We start from the raw sequence: 20722 nt of genomic DNA on the forward strand, positions 1-20722 counted from the left end.
CATCAGAAGCAAAAATGCTCAGGGTGGGATCCTAACAGTTTTTCTATTTGATCTCTCCCAATTCCCTTCCTCGGTGCATTCCCCATCCCATTTGGCTTGTATGCACACAGGTCTCATGGTCAGAACTCACTGTGGAGGACCAAGTCCAGACTGGGACTATGGGGAGGGATGGTCCTCGGAGGACCACGTAACTCAAGGCAAATGTAGCGTGAACAGTGGAATGAATCTCCACTTTCAAAGCAGGCCCCTGACTCAGGAAGGACACGGGATACTGCTGCAATCCACACAATTTAGCTAAGGAAGAAATGCCCCATCTCAGAAATCCCTGCTTGGCAGTCGATGGAGGACTTTCCTTCTGGGGATGCGTGCCAGTGATGCTGATGCATTTGGCAAAACTCTATGATAAAGTTTACGATAAAGTTTTGCCTCTATGATAAAAACTCTATGATAAAGTTTACGATAAAGTTTTGCCTCTATGATAAAAACTCTATGATAAAGTTTTGCCCAAGTACTAGAATGTACCCAACATTCCCTGGCGCTGCACTGACATCATTTCCAGGAGTGCAGGGAGTGGTGTCAGGGTGTCAGGATATCCGCCCCCCAATTTCCTGCCATTTTTCTCCAGCTGGCCAGCTGCACGGTAGCAGGGAAGTGCCTGCTGGTGGCAGAATATCCCTTATCACTAGCAGGGGCTTGGTAAGCCTGCCACTTCTGCAGCTGTGGATACGAACATAAGAGCAGCTCTGCTGGACCAGATCTACCTTGCCAGCATCCTGTTTTCCACAGCGGCCAACCAGATGCTGCAAAAGGACCATAAGCAGAACACAAAGGCAAAAGCCTGCCTTGTTATTGCTACCCCAACAATAACAGCATTCAGGACTATGCTGGCTCTTAATATGGACATTCCATTTAGCCATCCTGCCTAATAGGAATTGATGAGCCTTTCCCCCCACAAATTGGTTTAATCCTCTTGTCATCTTCGCTAGTGTCTGCCGGTAAATTATGCTTTGTGTGAAAGAGTAGCTCCTTTTGTCTGTTCCAAATTTACTATCCAATCAGTCATTTGGATGTTTCTTAGTTCTAGTATTCTAGGAAAGAACCATGGTCATCATGACCTCAAAAAAGACAGATTATTTGCACAGTATGAGATTTGAGGAGGAGGAGGCTGTTACCTTGTCCGTAAGGAGCTTCTGGCAGATTTATAAATGACTCTTGTTGTTCCGCTAAGGTTTCACGTCCAGTATTATTTATTGGCATATCTGCTGGTCCTTTTCCTGTTACAAAATACACTTCTGAGAACAGAACAAATTATGACATTTTTTAAAAAGATAGCCCCCTCCAGCTGCCGTGAGGTAGGGTCCCTTTATAAATTTCCAAGAAGAGCCAGGCATCGCTAAGATCTTCTGCAAATAATGTGACATCATTTCTGTCAATCTGCAGATTCACTTTGCAAACACAAGATCTGGAGAAGTATTACACCCCAAGAGGCTTCTTAAACTTTACTAAAAGGTTTGGTTGCCATGACCTGGGTGACCCATCCCTACTTCAAATGGTTTTTGTTGGAAGGATAAAATGGGGAAGGGTAAAATGATGCTGTAAGCTACTAAATAAGTAAACGGTTGACACATTTGGGTACCTAGGAAATGTATTGGGGAGGAAAATTAACCTGGTATTTTCCAGAATATTTTCTGTGCACTGAGATGTGTTTCCATAGTACTTGGCTACAGTGATATACTAGGACAATGCTAATGGTCTTAGTGGTAAGACATCCTCTTACATCATAGGACACATCAGCAAGAGATTCCAGTCATTACTGCAGGAGAAAGATATGACCATGTTTACCTTTCATGCTGGAGAGGATCCAGTCCAGAAAGACTCTTACTCTTGTATAAACACCTGGTTTCTTTGACCTGGCACATCCGACACCCCAGCTGCCAATGCCGTAGAGAGTAAATGACGACTCTTCATTTTGACAAACCAGTGGGCCACCTGAATCCTCCTAGATATACACATATGAAATGGTTACTTTCTAGCATTTTCCAAAAACACTGTTTCTATAAGGCAACTACCTTTTTTCTTGGTTGGGTATTCTAGCACCCATCTCTAGCAATGGAAGGAAGCTGGCTGAACATCACCTTGGTTGGTTATCTGATCACACTCATTTCACGCAGCCCATCTACCAAATAAGCACTGGGAAGGCCCTCTCCAAATGGAATTGTGTCTTCATGGAAGACCCAACTTTAGTGTCATACTCTGGCATGGAAGAAAAATCTCTAAATTACTGGTATTATATGACTGATGAAAATCAGCAGCCCACAAGAGACTTGCTGCATCTATTTGATGGGGATTGTAAGATGCACATCCACTGTTTCAGAATTAAGAAGTTTTGATGGCTAACCAAAATGTCAATTTTAATTTTCCAAATTGCATTAATTGAACTGCTGCATCATTTGCACTGTACCTTTCTGCTTCCATTGCTGGTCTACGAACTCTGCTGCATGTGGTGTGTGCCTCCATCTGCTGAACTGATGTGGGGGCACATGAGAGACAGCACCCTATCTCTTGTGGAACCCCGACAGTGGGATTCCTTCCCCATATGAGTTTACTTGGCAATGAGCTAGTTAACTGTTATGTGCCAGACAAAAGCATCCCCCCCTCCTCTGCTACTGAAGGCTTTTCATTAGTTGCCAGTACACTTTGGTTTTCCCCTTTTTAAATACCAGACAAGTGGCGCAGGCCGGGCAGGCGAGCAGGGTGGGCCAGCTCAGGCAAGTGGCAGGAAGAAGAAGAGAAGAAGAAGAGTTTGGATTTATATCCCCCCTTTCTCTCCTGCAGGAGACTCAAAGGGGCTTACAATCTCCTTGCCCTTCCCCCCTCACAACAAACACCCTGTGAGGTAGGTGGGGCTGAGAGAGCTCCGAGAAGCTGTGACTAGCCCAAGGTCACCCAGCTGGTGTGTGTGGGAGTGTTCAGGCTAATCTGAATTCCCCAGATAAGCCTCCACAGCTCAGGCGGCAGAGCTGGGAATCAAACCCGGTTCCTCCAAATTAGATACACGAGCTCTTAACCTCCTACACCACTGCTGCTCCAGGAGAGTTCTGCTGGTGGAAGTGGGGGCAAAATAACCCCTCACGTGACCCAGGAGAGTGGCACCTGGGTTGCCTGCCACCTCTTGTCCCCCACTGAGAAAGGGACTCTCCCCTCCCCTTCCCTCTACACTCTCTCTGTCTCTGTCTCTCTGTCTCTGTCTCTGTCTCTGTCTCTGTCTCTGTCTCTGTCTCTCTCTCTCTCTCTGCCCCCACAGGAGAAGAGAAAGGCTCCTTTTAATATAAAGATGTGTTTGAAATACTGTTTTTAAAAGCCCTCCAGGTCACTGGGGGAGGCATAAGTCGAGTGGGGCAAAGCTGTGCTCACTGGCCAATGAGCCTGCTCTTGCAATGAAGCAAATTAAAAGTCGGCTAGAAGTGGTCTTGCTTGCCCCAGAGAGAATGGAAGTGAAAGTGGAGCTTGAGAAAATATGTCCAAACAAGAAATCCTGCTGCGACGGACATTTGCCTCCATCACACACTAGACACCTTGTGCATAATCAGTCATAGTTGGCATTTCTTGGTGAATGGATGCCTTCCAAAGTGAAACCTCTTGTCTTTTCTGATGGCACCAGACAGCCAGAGTGATGTAGTGCTTAACATGACAGACTAAGATCCTGGAGACCAAAGTTCACACCCCCATTCTGCTATGGAAGCCCATTGAGTGACCTTGGGCATGACATCCTCTCTCAGCTTAGCCTGTGTGACAGGATGGTCGATGTGAGGACAAAATGGAGGAAGACAGAACAAAGTTGTAAGCTGCTTCTGGTCTCCCATTGGGAATAAAAGCAGGGTATAAATATCTAAATCAGCCAATACTTTTGCTACAGCTCACCTGGCAGGTGTCTTGGCCTCCAGAGGATGCAAAACCTGCACAGAGCATCCTAGATGTGATCCCACCAGGGTGGTCGAAATAGTAATTTTGCTCACAGATATTGTTATTAAGTATGGGCACCTGGGTCTGCTGCAAGCGGCTGGCAAGGTCTCCAGCTGTAAGAGAGGCAATGAACTAGAAGGACACTCAAAATAAATACATTTTTGCCTCAGGCTAAAAAAGAGAAAGCTTGATAATAATGCATAACCGTGGACTTCATATAAATCTGTCAGACTGGGAGGCAAGCAAGTGGTTTAGTCTATGCAGAGCACAGGTTGTTATCTGCGTTAGGGTTGCCAACTCCAGGTAGGGAATTCCTGGAGATTCAGGGGTAGAGCCTAAGGAAGGTGGGATTTGAAGAACAGAGGGACCTCAACAGGGCACAGTGTCCCAAAGCCCACCCTCCAAAGCAGGGGGTGAATCCACCATCTCAAGCAACAATTGAGGTGTCTGTGTATTAGTGACTTGCAGCTTGAATAGCTGACTCTTATACAAACACCTTTTAGGAATAAGTGTGCCAAAGTATACAAAAGAATACAGAGTCAAAATACCACAACAGATTCACTGGGGTCTTACATTGTTTTACAATCCATTCAAATGAATACACTTCGAGCAAAGTGGTTAAATTCGTGTGTGTTTTTTGTTCACTCAGTGGCTTCAGATTGAAAAACCAACAAGCATCATTGACTTATTAGGGCTGGGCCTGAAGCAGGTATTGTAGTTCTTGTCAAAACATCAGCAGAGTCTTCTTCAAGGGAATAAAACAGTTTAACTACAAAACTGATAAAGCCGGTCTAAATTAATCCCTGGCATTTACCACAGCTGATCTTTTAAAACAGAGGAAGAACATTAGTTAGTCACATCGGCATGCAATAAAAGGAGAATACACTGACCTTCTTGGGTGTTCCCCCAGTCAGTCACCACACAAAGCAGAGAATCAAATAACGGTTCAGTATAGTTGGGCAAACATATTGGCCGCACTTCAGCATTGTAAAAGAGGGGGGCTTCCAGCTGGACTAAGGCAATATCAGAATCGTAACTCATGACATCGAAGTCTTGATGGATTAAAATGGCCTTTACTCTTCTTATCTGTGGAAAAAGAGAAAGTCAACAGGGACTGGCACACAAGAAAAATAAACCTGATATCCAACCATTATCTTTCCATAGCTGTTGTTTGAAAAAAGCGAAACCCCTGAAACCAAAGAAACCAACAAATGGAAGAGCTGACAGTCTTCTGAAAGATAGCCTAAGTGGCAGGGTACCCATCTCTGAGATGCTAACAATGCTGAGAACAGCAGAATAATAAGTATGTATTATTCTAGCAAAGAAGGTATCCTGACAGGAAGTACATTTCAACCTGGACTCTGAAATGTGTAGGGAAGCAGCAAGAATAGTCCAGCAAGAAGCCAAGGATAATGTATTGTCGAAGGCTTTCACGGCCAGAATCACTGGGGTGCTGTGTGGTTTCCGGGCTGTATGGCCGTGTTCTAGCGGCATTCTCTCCTTACATTTCGCCTGCATCTGTGGCTGGCATCTTCAGAGGATCTGAAGATGCCATCATCATCAGATCCTCTGAAGATGCCAGCCACAGATGCAGGTGAAACGTCAGGAGAGAATGCTGCTAGAAAAGGGCCATACAGCCCCGAAACCACACAGCACCCCAAGCCAAGGATATTCCATGGGAAACTTGTACTTTCTTTGGACTCCAGGATGGGAGGAGGCAAATGAAATCCCAGCCCAATGGTAAAAAATAAAGGGAGTGCAGAATTTCAAGAAAGGGACAGGGTCAGTGTAGGCTGATAAGCCATTGCCTGAAATGACACCAGAGAATAATTATAATGTTTCCTTTCTTGTCTGCCTATTGAGATACCGTGTCAGGCCTGCCTCAGTAATTACTAACAGGTAGCATACTTTAATAAAGGGTTGTTTTGACAGCTTACTGCCATTCTTGTAACAGGTCTCCAATCACCTTTACATTTCTCCTTCCTGCAAGATTTGAGCCCAGTCGCACCTTAGAAGTCAACAAGATTTTCAAATTATAAGCTTTTGAGACTCAAAGTTCCCTTTCTCAGATCTGCTGAAGGGAGTTTTGGCTCTCAAAAGCTTACACCCATGAAAGCTTATACCCAGTTTGCCTCCTGCCCCACTTCTGATCTGAAATCTCTGCTCTCCCAGATCACATCTGAACCTGTCTACTTAGGATCAAATGTTCAGATTTTCCAAGGCAGCATGCACCTTTAGACACACAGTCGACATCTGCAGCAAAGAGGATTGGCAGATAGGTCCAAAAATGGGAATGGGCTGCACCAATTCAGAGTGCTTCTGGGTGATCATACACTGAAGTGTTCCCTGAGTTAAAAATTACCAGCAAAGTGAATCACAGTATAGCAAGCAAAGGGTTAAGAAAGAACTTTTCCTTCATGTGCCAGAATTTAGGGTTGCCAACCTTCAGGAGGCACCTGAAGAACTCCTGCTATTACAGCTGATCTCTGGAAGACCAAGATTCATTCCCCCTAGAGAAAATGGCTGCACTGGAACATGGGCTCTATGGTATTATTATTATTATTATTATTATTATTATTATTATTATTATTATTATTATTATTATTATTATTATTATTATTATTATTATTATTATTATTATTATTATTATTATTATTATTATTATTATTATTATTATTATCATCATCATCATCATTATTATTATCATTATTATTATTATTATTATTATTACTACTACTACTACTACTATTATTATTATTATTATTAACCACCCTCCCCCGGAGGGCTCAGGGCGGTGAACAAAACATATAGATAGAGCACAATAAAATCGATAATATCAAAATTAAGTAAATAAATCATTAATAGTGGCTCTATACATGTTAAAAACCAACTCCATTAAAATGCAGCGTCCTATATCTTGCTGGGGCCCCTCCCCTCTCCAAACCCACCCTCCTCTAGCCTCCACCCCAATCTAGAGTTGGCAACCCTATCAGGATCCCATTTGCAAGGGGTTGGTTTAGGTTTTTTGTAATGGTAGTAACCACAATCTGCAATCTTGGGATTCACAATGCAGAGAGATGCTGAGGTAGTTTGGGTGCCCTGAAGGATAAGATGCAAAATGGGCCCAAGACTTGCAAAACCCAACAGGAGGCAAACCTGACAGAATGAAAAGAACACTCCAAAGTGACCTGTATGTAATCTCCTCAAGGTAATAGACAGCTGCCTCCAAATTATTGCATGCATTTTTAAAAGTGATTTTAAAAGATGATACCAAGGTATAGCAGGCAGAGAATCCATCACAAAGGAAAGAAATTTGTTAATTTTTTTAGTCTCCTTCCCAAACCTGTTCAGCTGGTTCCTTCAACGTTCTGTCATGATCTCCAGCAACAACTGTCCAATATAGTATGCTGTTTGTTCTTCTACGCAAATGAACAACAAAAAGAAAACCCATTACACAATTAATCTTACACCATTGCCTTTCAACCGTCACACGCAGAGCATTAACTAAAAAAACTAGTCATGGGCCCATTATGCATAGAATGCTTTTCATGGGCACTTCAGTGCTCAGTGGGCTTGCAGAAGGGTTGCCTCACGCTTTTCTGTTTACATGCAAGGAAGCACTCCTTTGTAGGTACGCAGCTTTTCGGCAGAGAAATCTCCAAGTCTGGTTCACTTAATACAACCCATCAAGTGATTCTTAAAGGCATAGATCTTAAAGGCACTTATTCTTGAAGGCACAGATCTCAGCACACCTGGTAGTCAAAATTCTTGGCTTAGCCTTTAAATGACATTTTTATCCATATCACCCTGCTAACAACATTCTACTGGTGGTCCTTTACCCACAAAGTGTACAGTTGTCAACTAGAATCAGAGCCTTTTCAGCTCTGACCCCAGCCTGGTGAACACTTTATCCAGGACCCTGTGGGATCTGTCTCAGCTCTGCAGGACCTGCAAAAACAGAGCTGTTCTACCAGTCCTATAATTAAAGGCAGCAACGGAGTGTGATCTGTCTTGACTGCCCTCCCTTCCCCTTCCCTTTCGTACTGGTAAGATTGTGTGTTATGGGACCGGAGGTAATGTTCTCGTTTAAACTGTTCCATCCTTGGTTGGAATGTTTAACTCTGTCATGTTTTGTATATGTATTTGCGTGATGCCATCTTTGTTAATTTTACCACTGTGTTTTAATTTTAATGGGATTTTGTTTGTATGTGCTGCAAGAGGAAACTATGTTGTGCACCTCCCAGAGCCCTTCGGGGGTAGGGTGGTATACAAAACCAATAAATGAATGAATGAATGAATGAATGAATGAATGAATGAATGAATGAATGAATGAATGAATGAATGAATGAATGAATGAATGAATGAATGAATGAAAATTTGTTGGTAATTGTTAGAAGCTGCTCTGAGCCTGCTTCAGCAGGGAGAGCAGGATATCAATCCAATAAATCAATAAAACTCCTTGAGTGAAAAACCTGCCTGTCAAATTGGTGTAATTAGTCATATCTTTGGGCCAAATTATACATTTGGGTTTTTTTTTTAACAAGTTGAGTCTTGGTTTCCCTAACCTAACCTGGGTCCCCAGCAGCCGCACAGCAGCTGTGGGGGACAGCTTTAAAAACCAGAGAGCCTGAAGAGGCTTATAATGCAGACACAGTGGGAGCAGCAGCATTGGCCTTATGGGAAGTTATGTCCCCTTTTTGCTGCTCCACATGGAATATTCTGTGCACACAAACATCAAAATTGGGGAAATAACTCCCTCTCACTGCTCTTTCAGTGTGACTAGTTTTCCCTCTTCCTGGATCCAAATGCGACACTACTTCCCGCCCTTACTCCCCGAGCCTATAGAACTTAAGGGAGCATCAGTCTACTTACAGCTGCATGCAGTGGGCTGCAGTGACCACCCATTCTGGACCAACGACAACACCACTGCACTGGTAATCCCCCAGAAAGTGCAAACCTACATGCCACGGCCAGCAGTGGGGACAACTTTCTTCTCTCCCACCAACACGTCTGGACTGCCACTGAGGGCCAAAGGGAGGAGAGCCACACACATCTGGAAGGCAAAAGAGACCCTGGAAACTGGAGGAATCTTCCTGGCAACATGTTTACAAAACAACTGCAAATAAACAGAGACAAGGACTTAAAGCAACAACAGCCTACTCAATGACAAGATTGAAAGTTCCCAGCTACCGGAGAACTTGGAAAGTCACAAAAACATTTATTGCCCCAGCACTCTTCCAATGAAGAAACAAAACAGCAGCTTGGGGGTTAACTAGTTTATATATTAACTGATCTGTGTCATATTAAATATGCTAACTTATTGAAATGGGAAGGCCATGTGGAAACAGTGTGGGGAAGTTATTCCCTTGTCTTGCTGCTCTGTGTGGAGTATTCTGTGCTGTGCAGCTGTGGGGAACCTGAGCTGGGTCCAACTTGTTAGAAACCCAAAGTGTAGCTTGGCTCCAAGATCCCAGCAGAACTTGGAAAAGTGTAAGAAGTTTCTTTGATCATTGATCGATTGTCCAGATTGATTTGGGACATAGCACACTCCTGAGTGCTGGCGGGTTGAAATTGAACACAGTCTGCTGACTCAGAGGATACTGCAAAGCCACCAGATAGTAACTGCTCAATTGCATAAAGACGCTGTGCCAGGAATCCAGAAGAATGCGATAAGGGATGCTTTGCTCCATTTTGGCTTCCTTACAGCAGTGCTCTTTTGGACGGCACTCAAATGAAGTTGCCCTCCATTTGACATGTTTGTGTGCCCGGCTTCTTTGCTGGGGTCTCTCCCACATCTGGTTTAGCATGATCTTCCTGGAAAGACCTTTGCATGCCACATAGACACAAAAGTGCATGTTCACAGGTCCCACTCACTTATGTGCCATTTTTCTTGAATAAGATATCAGCAGGAGCCATTTTCCTGCCCCCTTCCACTACCACAGGGCTTTTCAAAAGAAAAAATCAGTAACTGACCTGTTGCTATTGGGGTTTAATCATGTTTCATCCATTGTCTTCTAAGGAAGGAAGGAAGGAAGGAAGGAAGGAAGGAAGGAAGGAAGGAAGGAAGGAAGGAAGGAAGGAAGGAAGGAAGGAAGGAAGGAAGGAAGGAAGGAAGGAAGGAAGGAAGGAAGGACGGAAGGACGGAAGGAAGGAAGGACGGAAGGACGGAAGGACGGAAGGACGGAAGGACGGAAGGACGGAAGGACGGAAGGACAGACCCCCAGGATTACCTACAAGGTCTTAACTTGCAGTTTAATAATGTCCACCTCAAATTTGAATTTTCAAACATAAGGGTCGGGTTTCCAAAAAAACCCTCACCATGATTTGCTAGTGCAGAAGAGAAGTTTCTGTAATGGGAACTGCTCAGAATGACAGCCAAGGCATGCTTGCCCACTCATATTACAAATAGATTCAAGAAAGACCCTTCTCAGCCTCACACATGAGGAAAAACACCTGGGAGTAGGTCACTGCACCTATTCATGCTCAGTTAAATAGACAGCCTTCTCTTTGTTCACAGCAGCCCTTTCGTCTCAGGATATTCATGAAGGGGAATTCAGATTCTTGCTTACCAATAGGTATGTGCTTGGGCCTGGATGCTTGTAGAACCACCAGGTCTCCCAATTCAGCTTTTGGGTCTTCTGCAGAAAAGGAATAAGGGCTGTATTCAGTTCTCAACAAGAAGCAGCGACTCTCTTCCTTGCTTCCCTTCTCTTCCCCTTTATTATCACCCTGCTCCTTGCCTCTTCCTCACTCCCAATGACAGAGGGGACAGGAATGTCAGGCGCTCCCCAAGTTGCTCAGCTCAGGTCCAAACTACTCATGACATTTACCACAAGATCTCCAAGGGACTTGCAGCCAAGCAGCAGCTGACACTCCCCTGCAGGGACTAAATTCTGAAGTACCCTGGGGGCCGGATTCAATTCAAGACCCTGACATGGGAGGAAGAGAGCTTCAGCCTTACCTCTGTGCCATTTTCCCTAACTTGAAAAAGCGCAGGGGTCTGATTGTACAAAGGGGCTGAAGCCCATTTTCTCCTTGTAGTCCCAATCCAAACTGGGCCTCTGAGACCCTTCAGAAGTCCCCGTGGCAATCATGCAACAAGTAGGTAGAGCCTCAGAAACATTCCAAGATTTTCTGCCACTCAGAGGCAGCCATGCTACACGAATCAAAAGAGGCATCCCAGGATCCTCTGCAAAAGCTTCAGGGACTCGCCTCTTAGGTCATGTACCCCAAAATGTTCCTGGTCCAATAGACCATCAGGGAAGGCTGGCAGTTTAGGGAATGGACTAAGAGTCACAGTGTATGGGCAGCACTGCCCTGACAACCTGAGGGGGAAAAGGTAAATCTGGCCTTGAATCCTCTGAAGTTGTTCTCTCCGTCACTCTTAAAGTGTATCAACAGGATGTTTCTAGAGCTCCAGACTGGAGAAGGAATTGAGAAGCCACAAAGAAGAGCTGCAGGGAGACAGCAGTTGCCACCATTTAAAAAAAAAAACAGCATTCCTTTGATTTTCTTCCAAATGAAGTCCTTCCACAAGACCTTATCACATTCCTTCCCATATCTTCACCAAGCAGACTCTCCTTTCCATCGTCTATCTTACAAGCCAGCATTACCACCAACCACAGAATCCAATGAAGGCTTGGAAGAACCAGGCTCAAATCTCATCTCAGCTAACAAGTTTACAAAGGTGCCCTTGGGCAAATCACCACCTCGCAGACTAATTTATCCCTTGGATTGTTGTGAGACTAAAATGTCACACAATACTTAGAGAGGAAGAATGGAAGCACTAATCTAATGTCTTCTGCAGGAATGTAGTGGAGACACAGTGAGCCCTAGTTGTCTACAAAATCAGGCTTTGAAGGCTTTCACAGCCAGAATCAACTGGGTGTTGCAGGTTTTCTGGGCTGTGTGGCTTTGGTCTGGTAGCTTTTGCTCCTACTGTTTCACCCGCATCTATGGCTGGCATCTTCAGAGGCATGTTACAATAAATAAGATATGTTTCTCTTGGTGTGGCACAGGAGGCAAAATGTTAGGAACAAAAACTACCAGACCATGGCCACACAGCCCACAAAACCTAGTCAGTGCAAATCCTTTGACCGTTTGGCCATGGGCAAATGTCTCTACAGTTGAGGGCAAAAGACATTGTGGGATATTTGCATAAATGCCGCTGGTTAATTATTGCTCCCCCCCCCCCCCCCCCGCTTCTCTCTTTTGCATATGCCTGTTAGGTTGTGACCTCTTCTTCTTTTGCTTTCCTGCAACATCACATCCTTATCATTTATGCACATAAAATTTTAATAGCTTTTTATGAATTGGCCATATAAGTCTACCAATGCCAGCAGGAAACTGAGGTCCTATGTATTGATAAACAGGTGCTGAAGATGGCCAAGACTGAAATGCAGCAGGAATTTTAGTGGGCCCAAAGATATCCACATTGTTCTCAGGAAGTTTTGATTTGTAACTGCTGCTTAGCATTTCTCAGCGGCACTAGTAGATTCTAGCCTGATCTTTTCAGATGTTCAATCTATAAGCTTGTCACTGGCAACTTTTTTAGTGGAGATTTCGGGTATACCTGAAATTGTTCAGTACTTCTAAACTGGTTTTCAGCTAAACACTGTATTACTCAAATATTAGGTAAGAGTTACTTCTTCACTTTCTGTCACCTTTTGTTTTGGCATTGTATCGTGTCAATATTTGAATAATAAAGTTATTACAAACTGTAAATAACCTTGAATGCTGTGGCAGAAAGGTCATATGAAAAGGCATGAAAGAAATACATAAGCAAAATATTCTGTATGACAGTAACAAGATTTGATTTAATTTGATCAACCTCCCTTTGTCCTTAGTTGTTGTTTTTTTTAAAATTGGCTATATGTTTTTGCTCCTTGACCTGGATAGCAACAGGCTAGCCTGATGTTATCAGAACTCCGTAGATAAGCACGGTTGGCTCTGGTTAGTATTTGGATGGATAACCTCCAAGGGATACCAGGGTCAGGAGGCAGACAAACCACCTCTGAACATATCTTGCCTTGAAAATCCTACAGGGTCACAAGTCAGCCATGACGACAACAGAAAAATATATACGTTTTGCTATGCTAGGTAGCATCAGTCTAGCATCAGTGTTTGGAAATGCCAGGGCCATCAAGTTGATATTGCATCAAGTTGAATGAGTTACTACCAAGTTGGTGTTCCTCTTCTGTGTCATCAAACACAACAACGGCATCGTAAATACAATCCTGGCTGATTTCAATAGCAAAATCTTCAAATTCCAACTGCAAGGGAAGAATGGCATTTTTACCACCAAAGGTCACTTTCCATTTATACAGCATCAAAGGCACAGCAAAGGGAGAATTTGGCATCAGGGCTGATAATTTTTGTTACATTTGGTGGCGGAATCACACTGAGGTTTCTGGACATTTTACTGCATTCCTCTCCCACACTAGGTACCAACCACTTGGTTACTCTACCTCATTACCTTTACAACAGGACAAAAAGAAGACTTCTGCCACTCCGGGCAGATTTACTATCATATCCGACAAAGCACACTCCAGTCTACAAAAGTTTATGATTCAATAAATCCATGTAAGATATTACAAGATTTTTATTTTTGTGGCAATGGACCAACATGGTTATCACTACCTTTATGACATGATCCACAGGGGCCTCAATGATCCAGTGGCATTTTGTGTGGCTGGGATATAAGCCAGGGTAATTAGCTGTGTCAATCTTGCCTTCTTCCACCAGCACGGCAACACTGCCGCATCCGGAACCTACCAAGCAGGATAAGCAAGTTAGAAGCACTCACTTTAGGCACCTCTCCCTTTTACAGGCTCTAGTCCATGTAATATTATTCATTCAGCACTGGCCTCACCATGGTGGCAGAGCAAAAATGGCAACAAATCAGTTGCGGTTTCATTAAAAGGTGGCAAATTGCCTCTTACTTAGTGTAACTCTAACAAACACCAGGCAGCCCTGGGCTTGTTCTACTTGCATTACATTTCTTAATATAGACACGTAAAAACCAAGCCAGACTTGCAGTAGAGTTTATTCCTGGAACATATGCAATACTCACAACATGCCTAGCTTAAAGAGAAATGTATGGGGGTGGTGTGTGTGTGTGTGTGTATTATTTCTAAGCAAGCCTGAACTTCAGTAGCTCCAGTGTCTGAAAGGAAGGACCACTGAAAGTTCAGATGTTCCACCAACTGCACCAGAAACCGACTGACAAATTAAAGCACCTCCAATCCTGGCTTAATATTCCAGCCCTGCAACATAACTGGCTGCATATTCTGTTGGAATAAGCAACTTCTGCATGCCTGGACACTGGGGGGTGCTAAGTATCTCACTCTAACTGTGATGTTGCCTCTCTTGTTTGCCCTCCTTGTCTGGGCCAGGAGACCGCCCACTAACTTCCTTTCTTCCCCATGCTGGCTTCACTTCTGCTCTAGCCTTTGACCCGAGCGCATGGTCAATGGCAGCCTGCTCAGTGGGGCCTTTGCCACTGCAGCATCCTCTCACCTCCACACACGTGATGGCGCGTTAGTTGTGCCCCCTTGTCGTAGGGAACGTAATCTCTTTAGACTAGGGTTCTTTCTATCTACCTTTTTCCTGGAACAAAGCTGTGAACTGAAGATGCTTGAATAAATGTAAGTTTTACCTTTTACATTTATGTCTCTGGAGAAGTTTCTATAAACTGCATTCACACACACTACTGGGCATATCCATGACTCTAAACGAAATCTAACATATTCATACCCATGCAGTGGCATTTCCTGCTTCTGGTAGCCACCATTTTTTCCTAGGCATTGTTATGCTAGGATACAGAAGGACTGGGAAGGTGATTGGAAGAGAGGCAGGACCCCTCCAGCAGCAGCAAAACTGGCAGACAGTGACAGTTTCCTTCCCAGGTTCTCCTCCATGTCTTATGAATTAGACATTATTCATTTATTTAGAACATTTATATGCCTCCTTTCCACCCAAAGGCAGCAAAACATTTAAAATATTAAAGCAGCGTTTGAAATGCATGCATAAATATTTAACAAGAGGATCAAAACAGATAGATATAAAACCAAACACACAGATGCACACCCAGGGAGAAAGGCGGGGGGCGGGGGGGGGAGGAAATAGAGGACTATGAGTGCTTGAGGGAAGTTACCTGCTTCAGAAGCCTTAGGTACAGCAGTGAAGAGGAATTCTAAGCCTCCCCCAGTTTGGCTACCATCAGACACAAAAGTGACTGCTGCTTGGGAAGAGTCTATCAGCAGAGGTGAGGGCAACACCTGACCACAAACTTTATCTAAATAAATAAAAAAGGCATGGGGTTCACAAAGCTGCAGATTTACACACAGAGAGCTAAATTCAGGCCACCAGTGACATCTAAGAATGCCTGGTGAGATCACACATACAACCATCCACAAATGAAACCATCCTGGCTGCACAATGACTGCAAACTCTAGATTGGTCCACTGGGTAAGATCCCCATGCTCAGTGGATAACTTTGGACCAATAGTGGTTTTTCAGAATAACAAGGTTGTGCGCAGATGTATGAGGGGCGTGGGTGGGGAATCACACTGCCTTCAGCTTTTGGGAAGTAGGGCAAGATCAAAACTTTGTTTCAGAAGCCACTTCATTCCCACATCTGTCCTCTGCTGTCCCCATTAGCTTTTGCGAAGGAAGAACTTGTGTATATTCATTGCAATAGTTTTTGCCGCATAATAGTATTGCAAGGGGTCTTCAACCTTGTTGAAGCCATGGGCACCATTGGAATTTTGGTAAAGGGCAGCAGGCACCACCACAAAATGGTTTCCATGGGAATTGGGATCAGTCATGAAATGGTTGCTGAGGGGGCCAATTAAAAATACTGGAAATTTTTCAGGACAAGTGCCCTCCTTTGATGAGGGCAACTATTTCTGAATGAATGCTCCCTAAAGGCACAAAATGATTTTTTGGAAGTGTCTCCTGCTCCAAGGGGGTGGACAGTAGCTAGGTTCTTTCCTTTCAGGAAAAGATGAAGAAGCAAATGGTGTCAAAACAAATTAGTGGACTCCAAGTTGGGGATCTCTCTCTGATAGCAAAACACAACATTGCTGAGCTTTGTGTGGGAGATAGGGATCTATCTCTATAAAAATTACAGGATGAGAAATCTTTCCAATCTGAGGATACAGCAAGGTCCTCCATTAACAATATATCTAGGCAGATGGAAGCCATTTTCCTATGGAGCTATCCCACATGGATGGAGAGTGCGAATCATGCAACTACATAAGCGGGGCTGATCTTCTGCATCTTTTACATCCAGCCACATCCAGGAGAGAGGGTAAGTGGTCCACGGGTAGGCGTTCTATTTCGCTGCTTCCAACAGAAAGCCTGCAAGAGGCAACTAACATCACAAAGAACATTACAAGAATGTTACTCTAATAAAGTATCAATTTTTCCATAACAAAATCTGGAAGTGAAACCCAGATCACTGCACTAGCTGTTCCTAGGTCTACTGAAGGGAGTGGGGATAGATGGTACGGGCATGACCCCCCCCCCCATATAGATGTCCATTCAGACATTAATAGAATCTAATTAAATGATAACTACTCCAATGTTGCTGTGTAGCCATTAGAACATTTCAGCAGAGTCTGCCTCAAATACCCTTTTGTTACCCAAGTGCACTATATAATTTATGCAATTATATAACCAAGAATCTGTCTATTGCTGTGGACTAATTGTGGAAGGTAAGAAAATAAATGTTTTACGTACCAATTAATTTCCCCTCATTTGAATGAAAAGTCACATAGTCATGGTCACATCCAAGCTGATCCTCTATGTCTATTTTGATAAACCGAATTAATATGAATTTATCTTCCGGAACGGTTATATTCCAGATGCACAGGCTGCAAGAGGACATGCCAAGGAACATCAGGCGTCAGCACCATGGACAGAGACCAAGCCTTTGTTGCCTTGGCATATAATGGAAGGAGTACTTTTGCCAGGAGCAACTGCTTTGCAATCACTGTTTGGCCAAGCCTTCCCTTGTATTTTTAATCAGGAAGCTGGCTGGTTTTTAAGTTCCTGTGGCTTTAGGACTAATTCACAACATTTTCTGCATAGTAAGTCAACATGCAGGAATTTGTATGTTGAACTGGAAGAAAGTGGCCACAAGGTAGAATATTTTTACACATAAACACAAAACGCAGTTTGTTCCTTTTCTTTGTGTAAAGTCTTAGATCATATATCTTTTCCATCACAGGTGTGTTCAGAAAAGTGGGGGGGGGGGGAGGACAAATAGACAAAAAACAGACAAAGTAAATGCGTGCTCCCGCTTCTCGGGCTATGAAGTTTGCTCTGCACCAGGTGGCTGAAAATGTACCTAAGAGTTTGTGTGTGTTTAAATCAATGATGGACAGCTGCTAGCCACAGACAGGTCTTCTGATGGACAGCTGCTAGCCACAGACGGGTGACACAGACAGGATCCAAAAAGGATTTACTGTGTTTTAAGGAAAGAACTAAATTACTTCTGTAAACATGTGGTTCCTAAACCAGTGTTCAGCAGATTTATGCTAACTCAAAGGAGCATTTGAAGGGATAATTTGACAGGAGGGAATGCAAAATGCATAATCCTCCCTCCCTGCTTATCTCTGCAAACTCTCTCCAACTCTTCCTCTATATATGCCTTTTCCAGAGCAAAGGTAAGATTGGTTTGAGGAGGCAGCCTACAGAGAAGGGGGTGTTGAGTGTCCCTTGCAAATGCCCCCCATTCCTGAATTAGCATTTTTCAGCCCACATATTTGGGAGGCCATGTTTGCACAGGTAAGCAGTGGTTTAATGGCTAACACAGGATATGAGATCTTCCCAAATATCCACTTTTCATTTCAGGAGACACTGATGATACAAGGTGGTCAGCATATTTGGCAGCCTTATTTACACACTCATCCTATGCAACATAGATGGCTTGAAGTTCAACAGATACCTGTTATCAAGGTAATAATCCCTCAGTCGAGGAGGGTGCTGAATATGGCCACTTTCTCCAAATATCATCCTTCCATGGGAGCTGCAGTCTTCCAGGCTGATAGGCAGCAGGTGGGTTGGGTCAGGTGCTACACAAGAAAAAAGGAACATTATTTTAAAGTACTCTCACAAAACAGTCCTAAGCAGAAACACACCCTTCTAAGCCTATTGACTTCAAGACTTAGAAAAGTATAACTGTGCTTAAGATTGTGATGTTAAGATGGATGAAAGAAATGCATCTGTGTGTAACTCAAAGTTTAATATTCTACATAGTTGGCAACTTGGGACGGACTGATCATCTTCTGAATGGCCAGGTAGCATGCAACATGAGGGCCAATGAAAAGGGGTTTTTTTTACTGCTGTGAGTTGCTCGCTAGAGAAAGGAATTGGCCAGATCAGGGCTGCTTATTTGCCATTAGAAAAATCACAAGAAGCGGAGCTGTCTCTGCTGCATGCCCCCCTCCTCCCTCACTGCCCTGCTAACATGAGTTAAACCCTCTCAGTTTACAGAGAGAATCTAGCTGCAGTGAAGCCTGCACTGTGATGTAATAAATACCGTAGCAGCAGCACTGCAGTGGAAGCAATGTCAGGGTTACTGCATTCATTTAGACAGGAATTCAGTGTCATGGTTTAAAAAACAAAACAAAATCATGAGCTGTTAATCAGGAGAGCCCTGGTGCAAATCTCAGGTCTGAGGGCCAAAATATGCAATACCCACGATATGAGTTGAGACTTTGGTTCCTAGCTTGTTGCCACTTTCTGTAATTCACCTTCGCAGCATTGTGTTGCTCCACATGGTATGCAAGGACAGGGGAAGCTTCAGGCTTCCCTCCTGCACTGTTTTTAGTAGTGAAACAGGGCCCAAGGAAGGGGCAAACAGGTCCTGCTGCAGCCATTTCCACTGGCAGAAATGGCCGGGAAGGGAAACCTGAAGCCTTTCTGCCCCATCACAGCCACAAAGAACAATGCAACATTTTCAAGGTGAGTTAAATCAATCCCACAAGTTTCTGGCAACACTACAGAAGGAAAGGAACAAAACCATGGAACTGCTGTTTATCTAGGCCAGGGGTAGGGAACCTGTGGCTCGAGAGCCGCATGTGGCTCTTCTGCCCTTGCACTGCAGCTCCACGAGCCGAGCCGCTGGCCCCATCCTTGCCCACCCTGCAGGCAGCAGAGCGGGCGCACCAACTGCCTGAGGCCGGCTGGGCCACTCCGTGGGCTTCCCCTCTCGCCTGCCCCATTGGAGCCGGGCGGGTGCTTTCCTGGCGGCTGGCGAGGCCGAGCCGCTGGCCGCATCCTTGCCCGCCCTGCAGGCAGCAGGGCGGATGCATCCATGCGTTTCTCAGAATGAGCAGAGTAAAAGGTAAAAAACCCCAATATATACAGTGTATTCTTTATTTTAAATGTCAAAAATTATTTGCGGCTCCAACTGTTTTCTTTTCCCATGGAAAACGGGTTCAAATGGCTCTTTGAGTGTTAAAGGTTCCCTACCCCTGATCTAGGCAACTGTCAAGGAAAACGTAAAAGATCTGTGACTTGTTTTTAGAGAAAGGATTTTCTGTAACCCCACAGCACTGGGGAAAATTAAAAATGCAAACAAGAGAATATATATTTGCTGGTTTAAAAAAAGAAAGAAGAAAGGTACCCACCAGTGACCATATTCTGAGCGACAAAGTCCCACAGCCCAGCAACATTAGCAAAGATGCCTGGGGATCCTCTACCCCCATGGTTTCTCTTGTCATCCAGCCAACCTTTAGCGCATCCAATTCCCCAAGACGTGATACCGGCCAGAGTCCAGATGCCGCTGGCTCTTCTGCATGCTAACGGGCCTCCAGAATCACCCTGCACCAAGAAAAAGACAGGAAATGACAAGCAGTTTATCAGGTTCAGAACACTGTCTGAGAATTCAGGGTTGCAATTTTACAACTTATTAAGGGAAAAAACAATTTTTAAAAAGAGCGTAACAAACTGGAAAGGGTATTTATTTGGAAAATAACGATGCCACCTCTCCAGACCCACTTGAAGAGACTACATAACATCACATTCTAGGGGGCACAGTGCCCCCAATTGCCCTCTATGAACCAAGTGTGGAACCCAACGCTCTCTATGGTGGCTTTATGTGGCAGAGAAAGGTCAGCAGTGGTGGAAAAGCTTCCTTTCCAAGGACCGTGTCTTCTATTCGGCATCTTTCCACTAAGGTAGTTTCCAGGGAACCTCCATGGATCTCTGGAACAATTTGAAAACATTAATCCACAAAAAAAAATTCAATGTCAGGTCAGGGGAGGACAAAAGTGTCTGAAAATAGTGATGGACTGTAAGAGTGATAGGCTCAAATGCCTGCCAAATGCCCACAACTTGAAAGAGAGGAGAATCCTGTGAATTGTTTTGGTTCCTGTTGGGGAGAGGCAAATAGGCTATGAGAGCCCCTCCCATGAAGTTGCCTTCCCCGCCTTCTGCCATCATGCCTTCCATGTTGGAGCTCCTTAAGCCTCTGAATTGGAGAAGGTAGGATGCCAGCTGAACACCCAGGTCTCTCTTTCCTCCCCTCAAGCAACTCTCTGCTTCCTTCTCTGGTGTTATGCTACTTCCTTCCTCCATCCTTGTCTTGACCCTCTTTAGTCATCTACTGGCTGACTCCAGCAGCTTCTCTTGGGTGTGGTGGACTTATGTCCTAACATAAATAAATAGATGCTGCACCCCATCCTACAACTATAGAAGTGAAGATCAAGAATGGGGTCATGTATTAATTTAACTGGGGGAAAGAAAG

General features: G+C 44.2%; 1 protein-coding gene across 1 annotated transcript in view; it reads right to left on the reverse strand.

The window, feature by feature from the left end:
* The window catches only part of OVCH1 (ovochymase 1), a 45989-nt gene that overhangs the window by 14439 nt on the left and 10828 nt on the right, over positions 1-20722 (reverse strand). Inside the window, exons 8-21 of the mRNA XM_048501517.1 lie at positions 19605-19797; positions 17918-18044; positions 16708-16841; positions 15119-15259; positions 13603-13733; positions 13142-13235; positions 11289-11417; positions 10533-10709; positions 8836-9016; positions 7307-7379; positions 4854-5049; positions 3922-4076; positions 1843-1999; positions 1173-1274 (exon numbers count right to left, since the gene is read on the reverse strand). Of these exons, the coding sequence (XP_048357474.1) occupies positions 1173-1274; positions 1843-1999; positions 3922-4076; positions 4854-5049; positions 7307-7379; positions 8836-9016; positions 10533-10709; positions 11289-11417; positions 13142-13235; positions 13603-13733; positions 15119-15259; positions 16708-16841; positions 17918-18044; positions 19605-19797 (1990 nt within the window). The remainder of the gene's footprint in view (positions 1-1172; positions 1275-1842; positions 2000-3921; positions 4077-4853; positions 5050-7306; positions 7380-8835; positions 9017-10532; positions 10710-11288; positions 11418-13141; positions 13236-13602; positions 13734-15118; positions 15260-16707; positions 16842-17917; positions 18045-19604; positions 19798-20722) is intronic.

This window comes from Sphaerodactylus townsendi, linkage group LG06 (genome assembly GCF_021028975.2).
Source record: "Sphaerodactylus townsendi isolate TG3544 linkage group LG06, MPM_Stown_v2.3, whole genome shotgun sequence".
Taxonomy (NCBI): domain Eukaryota; kingdom Metazoa; phylum Chordata; class Lepidosauria; order Squamata; family Sphaerodactylidae; genus Sphaerodactylus; species Sphaerodactylus townsendi.